Genomic DNA, 12,147 nt, shown 5'->3' on the forward strand with positions numbered 1-12,147 from the left:
TATAACTTCCATGATGGTAGCCTTCGGTGCGACCTTGTACCTTCTCTTTTGTCGTGAAAACCCATGGATGCTTGGTCCAATATGTGGACTTTCTTGCCTCCCCATTCTGTTTTTTGTTACTCTACAATTCCCACTCATAGCTGGTCTATATAGATCGACTTATGTACCCATCTTTCACAAAGGTTCGCTTAATCCACTTGACGAAGAAGGGTGATTCATTATGTGAAATTAGTATGATATTATTGGTTATAAGCCAAACGTCTTATATAAGCAGTTATGTCTGACAGTTATCTGATATGTCCTTATCGTGTCAATTGTTGTCTTTAAAGGGTTGTGTCGGTTTGTTTTTCTGTTTATTGTAGTTGTGTCCCCTCCTCTACGAATGTAAAAGATATCAGTTTGAATAAGATATTCTGGTGACAGTTTGTATTTTACAAGAAGTTGATATGTCCTAATTCTTGATCATGTATTCATCGACTCGAGTGGCCGATGTTGCTGCTCAGGTTCATCTAGTAAACATCATTAAAGGCATAGAAGATGTAAGATTTTACCTTTGAAGTCTGCAAGAATTCCAAACTTTTGACATTATGAAATCAATTGTGTTTACCCAAGTATAACTATTAGCGATTTTCTTGGCCAGTAATCATTTATTGAACAAGAAAATGAACACTCAGATCCAAACATTGGGATGTGTCGTATTCTACTGAAACAAAATCTTCCATCTATATTGATCGATCTTCTTCAGACTATGGCCAACTTCATCTCCGTCTTCATTTTGTTCTATTAATAACTCTGTGCGTCAATTCTACAAGCGCCCGCCTTGATCTTTGAACATCCTCATCATCGTTTTCCGGCAGCGAATCAATTGCAGCCGATGCAAGGCTTGCATGCTTTGCTGCTAGTTCCCTTGTTCTTTGTATTCCATGACTTTTACCAAGATACTCAAGAGCCTGTATCAATTACCCAAAATCAATCACGAATATTACTTGTTGACTGTCGAGATTGAGAATCAAATGTTGGCATTCTTATATCTATACCTATGCTCAACCCTTATACTAGTCCCGTGAAAATTGCAAAGTTCGACTTGGTAACCAAAATATCCAACAAAATAAAGAAATCTTGCAAACCCAAATCAATATCATCAATTTCTTTGTAATGATGGAGAACTCTCCAAAAAAGGAAACGCTTGCAATTTTCATACGACTTCTCAAAAAGGGTTATTTTTCAACTAGAGATACATACATATTCGGGTTTGGGGCATACAGTTTATGCAGTATTAGCAACTGTATATAAGACCAGCAATCGTATGCTACACATAGTGACATAGACTTACAAGATCCACATTGGCAGGGTCGTCTAATCCCTGGTCAACAACTGAGCGTAGTTCTGGGAACTCCTCCATTGCATATAATATTGGAGCTGTGACAATTCCCTGCAAAAATGATATCAGAACATAAAACAATCTGCAGCAAAAGCCATAGTTCTGTAAAAGGAAACAGAAACAATCTAAATTGGTAATAATAGGTTCCTGACTGTTAAGCAAGTTTTGCTTTTTTTACCCAAAGGAACGTATCATGCCTCTAAACACAAAAAGAATATGCCAACGAAGTGAGTTGATTACATGGCGAATATCAGATAATGCGCCCTTCCCAAGAGATGATGATGTGCCTGTGAAATCAAGAACATCATCGATTAACTGGAACGCCAAACCCTGCAGGAAAGAGGAGATGATGAGTCAGAGTTACAATTATATTGGCCGGTTCGAGTWATATGCCAATAGACAATGCATCACCATTAACCACATTGTTGGCAAGTGATTCATATTGACCCTTGATAACATTAAAATATCAGTTCATTGAATTTCAAAAAAATTATTTGCTTCTACGTTTAAGAAAACAAGCATGAATGTCACTCAAAATTATACTCATGAGTCATGTCCGTTTGGTAAATGGCTTTCCCAAACGAACCACATGTTATGCTTTGGAAAATTATCTGTAACATATGATAACCACATTCTTGATGCTTACAGACCAGATTTTTCCCGTACTCATATGCCAACATAGACACCTCCGCAGTTTGCCCAGTAAGAAGGGCAATGGACTTGCAGCTGTTTGATATCAGAGATGCAGTCTTGTAGTATGTCTTCTGCAAATAATAATCCATACTGCAATGGCAAAAATTTAATCAACCGAAAAATTGCAAGAAAATTATGTCCAACCTTAAACACTAACATTGTGAAACAGTCCAAGGATCACAAAGGTATTAACTTTGACAACATATGAATATAAGGCTGGAATGTTTACGATCTTCTACCTTCACTTCATGCCTAGACAGCGATATTACACTCACCACCAACAAAATCTGCCATTTAAGACGCACAGACGTCCTAATAGAGTATTTCAAGACTTTAAGTTCATAGAACTAAAGTTCAGCGTCCTATCTCAGGCGTTACAATAAGTTGTTATATAGGCCACCTAACAAGTTTAGGCACCTTTCAACAGTGTCCTATAAAAATCTAATAGGGCAATTTCACTAACATTGTGAAACAGTCCATCAACGATCACAAAGGTATTTGATAAGATATGGATACGAGGCTGGAATGTTTACGATCTTCTACCTCCACTTCATGCCTAGACAGCAATATTACACTCACCACCAACAAAATGTACCTTTTAAGACACACAGACGTCCTAATAGAGTATTCAAGACTTTAAGTTCATAGAACCAAAGTTGAGAGTCCTATCTCGGACGTTACAATAAGTTGTTATATAGGACACCTAACAAGTTTAGGCACCTTTCAACAGTGTCCTATAAAAAGCTAATAGGGCAATTTACTTCTTATGTCATATTAGTTTCCCCAACTTCATCCATATAATTTGTCAAGTTGCTTTACTTTGTCCTATAAACTTATTGTAACACCTTCAGATAGAGCACACAGTTTCTGGTCCTATGAACTTAAAGTGTAGTTAAGTACTCTGTTAGGACGCCCAAGGATGGTGGTGCATCCTATAAGACCCATTTTGTTGTAATGGATTAAACTCTCCAATGCAGATTACACCACCAAGAGAAGTAGCATACCTACTACGCTGCTCTGCTGATGTGCTCATTTGCATCGTCTCCCCAGTAACAAGATGCTCTACTGCTGTTGCTATTAGTGAYACAACCTGCAACCAACAGTGGAATACAATGAACATTTGTAAACAACCATGTTAGAAGATGCAAGGAAGTCGCATGCATAAAGACATAAATAAATGGATACCTCTGTGTTTTTTAAAGAGGCAAGTGTGATACAAGCTCTAGAAAGCAAGAAATCTCCAGCCAATACTGCAAGCTGCATCATGAAAAGAGCAGTAGTATTTCAGTGGTAATGAAGGCAGTCTGGTTGATATGCATCATTAATTGCTCATGCAAATATTCCCATACTGAGTAAAATACTAATACAAGCAACATTTTCTTCTGAGAATAACCAATTGTGAATATGTAGATGCATCACATGATATTGTATCAACCCAAACATCAAAACTTCACGGTCAGGCACGGGGTTCAAGTCTTACAAGAGAGAAGTGGGTAGAGTATACTAGTTGGTGTGAGGAAAAAGTAAATGCATCAAAGTTAAAGCCCATGCCGCTAAACAATCCAAGCTGCCTCATTTAGTTGAACCAAAAACCAAAAGTACATTATTAGTGAACTCTATTAAGTCGTCGACTGTTAGACATGGTGTCACGCTTTCCAGGCACAATCACAGGAATAATTAGACACAAGATATGCCAACCATATTAGGGTAATATAGGAACTATATTACTAACATAATAGAATTAGTTCATAATAAGGAGCTGGGAGAAGAACGTATGCTGAATTTGATAATAGACGATAGGAAAACAATTCTTATGGAGAACCTACCTCTAGAGAGTAGGTATATTTTCCGTTCATTTGGTATTTGTGCATCTGTATCCAATAGATCTTCTTCTGGTCCCAATCAAATTGGTATCAAAGGCTGCTTCTGGGTCATGGCAGCCTAGAAGAATGAAGAATTCAAAAAACTAGAGATAAGAGGATGAGGAAGTTCGGTCAACCATGGTGGAGAAAGTTCAGGGATGAAGAAAAAGGTTGAAGCTGGATTCTTGTCCATGAAGCTGATGCTGAATATATACGCATACTACACAAAGGACGCCACCTGCAACAATGATGGATGAAGGGGAAACTGGTGAGAAAAGCAAAACCTGAGAGAAAGGGAAGGGAGTGGGAATGGAAAGCGAAGGGGGAGCAAAGCCAGGGTGGCCGAGTCATGCCCTAGATGGCGGCAATGCTGACAGCCAACCTAGACAATGATTGGGAGCAGGGACCAGGATATGGGTGATCGTGATTTAAGCAAGAGAGAAGGTGGGGCAGCAACAGAGGCCATGGTGGTTTTCAGCGAAAGGCGCTGGGGGCACATGGGGAGATAACAGGGAGAAACGAGGTGAAAAAGTCTGGCTGCATGGGGTCAAGAGCGGGGATGAAAAGTATCATGGAGAGACATGGAAGAGAAAGAAAGGCTGTTATGGAGGGAGAGTGTTGTGTCCTTTGTGGGCCTCAGGGTAGGCCCAATTTTGGATGAAGACTTATTTATGGGCTGGAAGAAAGGCCTATCTTTTGTCCGCATGAGAAGGCGGAGAGAGACGGAATAATGGGCCAGCAGGGATAAGGGAAGGCCCAAGAGGGAAAGCTTTTCATTTGATCCATGAGGCCCAAAGCGGTAGAACAAAGCCAAAGATTTGGCAAGGATGACATATTTCAAGGGGTCCACAAGTTAAGTGAGTAAAAGACTACAATTTTGACCCTCATGACGAGAAGATATACGAGAGGAGAATTTGGAATAGACACAATCACAAAGGGGGAATTTTCCGACTCGAAAGTTGGAAATGCCAATTTTTAGGGAGAGGATGTGCAGAGGTTGCTAAGATGAGCGGACTGTTATTTCCACATTAACGGCCCGATTGGAGATGAAAGATTGTTCAGTTGGAAGAACTTATCGAAGCATGAGGCCACGTTGAAATTATTCCCACTCATACAACAATAATTTCCTTATGGGGAAGGTGTCTCATTGAAAGGCAGTAACATGAGATCAGATCAGTGCATGGGCCTAAGGCCATGCTGGTCTATTTCAAGCACAATCACAGTTATTATTAGCCGTAACTACAGCAACCGTATCATGGAAATATAGCTAGCCAAAATGCATGGCAACAGTATTATGAAATTACAGCAACTATATTATTACCATAATAAAAATTAGTCTACAACGAGTTAGGAGAAAAACATATACTGAATTTGAACATAAACAATATAGTGTGTGAATTGAGCATCTTGGAGGGTGCCTACATCTTGAAAGTAGGTACATTTTCTGTTTGTCTGGTATTCTAGCATTCACATTCAATAAATATTATGATGATTCTTAGGGCTTTTTCAGAGATATATGGCAACAACATACTTATATTGTTTATTTGAAGAAGAAATGTCACCTTATTTCCCATTACGAAGTTAAGAGAGCCAATCCCACGTCTTGTATCAGCATCATCCAGTACATCATCATGAAGGAGGCTGGCAACCTAAAAGGAGAAGGTTATTATCTTTCTACAGCATTGATAAGCAAGTACTTTACTTTCTAATGATAAACAAAGAAATTATCCTTCTTTGAAACAGTATAACACATGCCCAACAATGGGATGTAGGAAAAAGACCCTTGTGCTACAGCATGATGCTTTGTAATTATAAGCTTTTGAAATAAACATGTTGTGAGCTTAAGGATAATATAAGCATCCTATTATATTTGGTTCCAACCAATAATCTTCAGGTAAATGAAACATATCCATTGTTCTTCAACGATCGTATTTCCAAACAGTAACAGAAAACAACAAATAGTACATGGTGCAACAGTGTCTAAAAAAGTTGTCTCGTATTTGGATTCTGTCAAGTACAAATTGTTTGTAAAGCATAAAAACTTCCATGAGTACAAAAAGGACAAAAAAAGGAGAAACTATGAAAAGAAATTTGGAACAAAGAATTAGAAAGCCACAACATTCACTTTGACAAAATCAAAAGGGGAATAAGGGTTTCTTCTATAATTTCAAAAAGAAGAATCACAAGGCCTCAACATTCGCTTCAAAAAATGGAAGAGGAAAAAGGGTTTCTATAACTACCATAAATTTAGAAACACATACTGACATCAGCTAAAGGGACTGTCTAAATTTCAATATAAAAAGCACACCAGCTGTGTTTTTCCCTACAACTCGACATCTCTCCAGACCAATAATCACCCCACACAGTATTCTAATCCATTCTATGGCAGTTCTATCCTTTGCCATTTTTCGTCCATTAAAAAGACTATTACTCCAGTACCCTATTTAAGACTTGAAATCTAGTAAACTTTGAATTTTGAAAAAAAGCTCAATACTGTTTTGCAGTGTTTTTTCTATTTTCCTCTTCAATTGCAAGCTATACTACCTCCATAGCACTTACTTTAAAATCTTGCATTTATGCATAACGATATGCACTGCAGTTTCCACAACATAACTCACAGCTTCAGAGATATTTTTCTAACATCGTTTCATCTAAAAGAAAAAAGAAATTCATTTTTTAGGATGCAAGAAACCCATAGAAGATATATGTATGCTACACCTTTTCTTAAAAATTTCCTTTTCTTCTGTTGCTTATTATTTGGTCTTTGTTCTTCTTATTCTCTCTTTTCTCCTTTTCCTTACTCCTGTGATTTGTACCAATTCCGTGCACTAACATGGTCTGTTTGTCATAAAAAGCAGGTAGCCTATGTAAAATAATATTTAAAGAAACCTAACATGAATCATCTCTGTGATTTCAGCAATAGATTGTTGTCTCAAGCGCAAATCTGTGGAGAACATATCAACAACGTTTTCTGAAGCCGGTTTAGAGATTTGAATATTTAAAGCTGTTGCCATCAATAAAATAACCTGCAAAAGATAATATAATGTCAATATTTTGAGCACAATAACATGATCGCAAGTGAGAAAGCAAAGATATGCATGCATCTGTTTACATTGTTACCATAGCACTCCGCTCCCTAATATCCAAGAGAAACGATAATTTTCAGATGATGGTAAGTATGAAAATTGACATCCTGTTAAAACTTAATAAATTGTAGATCAATCAGCAGATGGTTAACAAAGCACAAGGGGGAGAATTCTAGCATGCCTCTAGCTCTATTCCTACTTCAAATAAATTAGATGTTAACATGTGAACACCAATGAAATACAGCATACATCATATGCTGGAAAGAGAGCAAAACGTTCAACTGTGAAAATTTGTGTTCATATTGAGAAGGCAATTGCATGATAATGCAATGTACCTACCTAGATGTGATATCTCAAACATTTTTAGACCGAAGTACATTACACAACATAAGAATTGGGCCAAAGAGAATATATTTTCATACATTCTCATGTGTAAAGTTGGTACCTAAATGTTTCAGATGTCACATCTGATATACCAAAATGGAAGTTTTGAAAGTGCGTTATGTAAAATATGAATCAGATAAAAGTATGTCGCATTTTCATACAATTTGTCCTTACTGAAAAGTAGAGTAAACAATTTACTGCCAACAAGATAACAGTTCTTTCCCTTTGAGACTGTAATATCTCAATGTTATGCACACGAATGTCACAATTCTAAGATAGAAAATACAATTCGTAGTAAGGATCTCAAACATCAAAGAACTGGAAGCAATAAACTTACAGTGGGACGGAACCTCTTCCCTTCAACGCCCATCTTAAAGAAATACTCGGCTGCTGAGGCAAGCTTTGGCACCTGCAAGAGTGCACATTTAAAGTAGTTACTTTCAAGCATACCCAGAATGAAATAGTTGCAGTCATATTTGATAACAAGTAGCTACTACAGCCATACCTCAGCGACAACCATTGATCGCAATCTATTAGCAACAATCGACAGTTCATCAGCAACGAGAGAAAAAGGGTCCACTTGATCCTGTATCAAAAGAAGGAAACATTAAGAAATGCAAAAACAAAACTTGCAAATTTGTAGCAGGTAAACTAGAGAAGAGAATGCACAATGTGGCAAGAGAAGAGGTATTTGCATTGAAATCCACTTTATCAACAGAAGAGATAATAATGAACCATACATGTAACGATAGCAGCACACTACAAACTATATACAGGATAAGAAGACAATATCATCATGTTTTTTTTATTTCATCACTCTAGAATTTCACCTAGATGCCCAATCTAACAATTAATGAACATGTTTGATAAGTGAAGCCTACTTAGTTGAACCTTATCTAATTATCTTGCAATCTATAAATTTGTTTTCAAATTTAAATAAGCAACAGCTAAATCACCATCCCGACTACTACATCGAGAAGTTTCAAAATAAATGCTGCAAAAGAACAACCAATGCAACCTTGGTCTTATGTTGGTTGCCAGATTCCAAGAGAGAAATGATATATAACAATGATTGCCTTTTGGTGTGAGAAATACACACAAATTAAAGAAAACAGAACACCTAGACCGATTTGAGTGAAAACTAACCCAAAGGAAGGTTATTCTGCTTATTGGACATTGAATTATAAGCAGAGATACAACAAGTACAAGTTTAGGAAGGTTATTCCCATTTCTTCGGATAGCAACAATCAGTTTTTGATAACTGCTGTAAAATATAAACTGAAATGGAGATAGTTCACAACATAGATTACAAATGAATGTCAACAAAGCAAATGAAGTTTGTTGAAGAGCAAATAATAAGGGAGGAGAATATCCAAAATTGCACTTACCTCAACTGAAGATCTTTGATACTGGGGTTGTGGTCCACCAGAACTGAAGGGGCGCGAAATCCAGGAATAATTTACTCTGCAACCCAAAACCTACTAATTACCGAAAACAATAACAAGATATACATAAAAACCATGAAACAAACAGCACTAGAAACAAGTACCAGAAAAGAATATCAGAACAATTCATAATAAGATCAAAGGAATGGTGAAGTAACTAGAATGATTCATTTATAACAAAACAACACATATACAAATACAAAAAATGGCATGCTGCAGTTGCTACATCATATGGTGAATGGTCTTTGAGACATCTGATATGCTACTTCCTTTTAATTTCCCCTTCTTTTCACTTACAAGTCTTAAACCTCTTGTTAAAGGCTCACAAAGGTGGCTCCTTGGCATGTTAGTAAGACTATCTTACTATAACAATCAATTGAAAACAACTCTCCTGCGCAGAAAATAAATGTTCCTCAAAGTTCTTGCTCCCAATTGACCATTTGAGTGTCATTTGAACTAAGCAATCAATTAGGCATGTTATTTGTATATTATTTTCTTATTTGTTGTGGGGGTATAACGTAAAAACATCCATTCAGAGATAGCGCTGCATAAGAAGACCCCTCAACTTTGAAGCACAGCAACCCCTCCATAACAAAACAAATACAACATTTGAATGCACACATATTTGATGAAAACGTATGACCTTCAGTCAAATATCTAGAATGCCACTCAATAACAAAATAGAGGAGTCTCATTGACTAAAATCAATTCTAGAATGATTTATGGTGATCATAGATACATTCCAAAAAGAAATTTATTGTGGTTCCTTTTGAGACATCCCAAAAAAACAGAAAATTGGATTATTTCAACTTGTCAAAGACAGAGAGCAATAAATTTGGTAAACACATCCATAACATATCATATAAGTTGGTCTTTAAACTCTAATGAGATCTCTTACTTCTCCTGTCATGACTGCCAGTAAATAAAACCTGGCTATATCCCATATAATCCTTCTAAACCACTATATTACTAGAACCTAAAAGCAATCTGATTGCTAAAAGCATCTCACGTGCTTCAGACATTTTGTATATGAGGCTGATATACATATTAAACATTTCAGTAAGGTTATGTTCGGCAAACTAGTTGATAAGCTAGTTGTTGGCTAATAAACTAGTCATGTCTGTTAAAACAGGATGATAAGCTAGATGACAATGTAAAAAGACCTAAAAACACATGCTGAAAGACTAATTTGAAAATATAAGGGGCATAAATCAAAAAAAGTGAAGAAAATACCATGTAGCTTATTGAAACGCTACTTGAGGTAACTTGAGTCTATAATAACCTAGCTTATGGCTAACTACACGGGGATTTTTCAATAAGCCCAAAAAATAAGCTAGTTTATGGTTGCCATAACATCGCATGATAGTTTATTGATCTCATGACTTGAAGCCTATCTCTATGCTACTCCTTTCCATCAGACTTGATGCATCACCATGTGTTTCAAGCCATCCCTAAAAGATCTTAAACCCGTCTTATCCCCAATGTCAATCCCAATACCATGACAGAATTAATCTACACACGCATATCAAGTAACATAGACCAAAAGACAATCAACACATGTAAGAGCAACATATTAATTCTTATGTCAAACAACTCCAACGATGATCCTTCATGGGTCCCAGGAAAATTGGAATGCAATGAAATTGTCATGAATACTTGCCAATACCCAAAATCTCCTTCCATAAAAGCAAAATAAAGGGAACCTTTGCACCTAATTTAATATAAAAAACCTTGGAACCATTCCAGAAAATAAAATTCTCAAGTGACAAAATCGACTTCATTTCTTTAAAGTCTGTCAACGCGTGTGAAAAAATTTGATCGTGGAGAAACGATAAACTACACCAAAAATCCACGAGAAAACAGTAACTTGGAAATCTATAAAAGTATCAAATGACAGCTATCAATTCACTGCCCCCATAAAAATACACAACACTGTAGATTATTATGAACCAAAAACCAATGATTTTGAAAAGGTTACCTCTTTAGAAGACTCCATGAAAGACCTGAAACGACTGGAGGGAGACAATTGTTGATGCGGAGTAGAGCAATACAACCATCGACAACGGTTGTAGCTGCTGGCTGTTCTTGAAATCCTTGAAATCCCTCGATAGGAGAACATCTTCCCAAACCTAAATCTTGGCAAAGAGCGAGAAAGAGATGTATGTAATGAATAAGAAACAGGTATGGAGAGGTTGGGGGCGGCGGAAATGGCGGTGGCTGTGGAGAAGAAAATTGGAAGGAGGGTAGAGAAAGATTAGTTAAATGTTAACCGACGTTGATGATTCGGAAGAGTGACACGACGGCGATGATGAACCACATGTGTGGAACATCACGTGCATAACATAACCCTAACTTTTACGGCAAACGAGTTTTGTAATTAAATTTGAAAATTCAAGTCTAATATAAGAAAAATTAAGAAAAAACTACAATTTTGATCCCTATGGTTTTTTGATTGTGACGGTTTTTATCCTTACAGTTTTTGGATTGTGACTACGGGTGTTTGTAGGTTGGGTTGATCGGGTTAAACACATTTAAACAACCCAATCCAATGATTGTGGTTTGGAAAAATCTTAACTCAACCTAACCTAACCCGTACGGGTTTGTCGGGTTGGTAGGGTTGATAGTTTGGTATATTAAAATATTCTTCTAACCTTGAATATGTTATTTCTCTACTTATATTTTTTTTTCATCATCAACCATTTGATACAACTTATCTATATTTGTTATGTATGTTACATTCAGTTAATTTTCTTAATTTACATATATATGTCCACGGAAACTGAACATATATATGAATGAGATATATAAAGATATAAATAGATTGAAAATATGTGTATATGAAAAGCATACATGATAGTCTAATTGTCTAATGTATATATTAATATAAATTCAACTATCATATTAAATCCAATAAATAAAAGGATATTGGGTTCATCGGGTTACGTTGGGTTAAAATAATAATAACTCAATATCTACGGTTTGACAATTTTACAACTCGATTAGACATCGAGTTGCTTCGGGTTAGGTTATTTCACGTTGGATTGGGTTGATCGAGTTGGTCGGGTTTTTGAGCACCCCTAATTGTGACGATTGGTTTTATGGAATCCAACGAAATTTGAAGGAATTGGAATGGCCAATTTCATTAATCAAATTTTATTCATGTGTTTGGTTCATTTTTTGAGTTTTGATAAGTAATATGAATTCCACCTCTGGTGGAGTGTAAATTCTTTGGGTTCTACAAGGAATTTTAATTTTTTTCATCTCACTTTTAAAATAAAATAAAATAAAAACTATTT

General features: G+C 36.3%; 1 protein-coding gene across 11 annotated transcripts in view; it reads right to left on the reverse strand.

Moving 5' to 3' along the window:
* The window catches only part of LOC112502760 (solanesyl diphosphate synthase 3, chloroplastic/mitochondrial), a 20,204-nt gene extending 9,150 nt beyond the window's left edge, over positions 1-11,054 (reverse strand). The window contains exons 1-13 of one of the 11 annotated variants that reach the window (XM_025106755.1): positions 10,830-11,054; positions 8,795-8,884; positions 7,912-7,992; positions 7,744-7,815; positions 7,049-7,072; positions 6,831-6,962; positions 5,499-5,585; positions 3,260-3,331; positions 3,079-3,164; positions 2,032-2,164; positions 1,622-1,711; positions 1,334-1,432; positions 557-950 (exon numbers count right to left, since the gene is read on the reverse strand). In XM_025106755.1, coding sequence (XP_024962523.1) covers positions 771-950; positions 1,334-1,432; positions 1,622-1,711; positions 2,032-2,164; positions 3,079-3,164; positions 3,260-3,331; positions 5,499-5,585; positions 6,831-6,962; positions 7,049-7,072; positions 7,744-7,815; positions 7,912-7,992; positions 8,795-8,884; positions 10,830-10,970 — 1,287 coding nt within the window. In that variant the 5' untranslated portion in view covers positions 10,971-11,054 and the 3' untranslated portion in view covers positions 557-770. Of the gene's footprint in view, positions 1-556; positions 951-1,333; positions 1,433-1,559; positions 1,712-2,027; positions 2,165-3,078; positions 3,165-3,259; positions 3,332-5,498; positions 5,586-6,830; positions 7,816-7,911; positions 7,993-8,794; positions 8,888-10,829 lie in introns of those variants that run through there. The other 10 variants (XM_025106758.1, XM_025106757.1, XM_025106756.1 and 7 more) reach the window with 10 other exon arrangements.
* Positions 11,055-12,147: the final 1,093 nt, after the last annotated feature.

Source organism: Cynara cardunculus, unplaced genomic scaffold (assembly GCF_001531365.2).
Source record: "Cynara cardunculus var. scolymus isolate 2C unplaced genomic scaffold, CcrdV1 Un_Scaffold_1888, whole genome shotgun sequence".
NCBI lineage: Eukaryota > Viridiplantae > Streptophyta > Magnoliopsida > Asterales > Asteraceae > Cynara > Cynara cardunculus.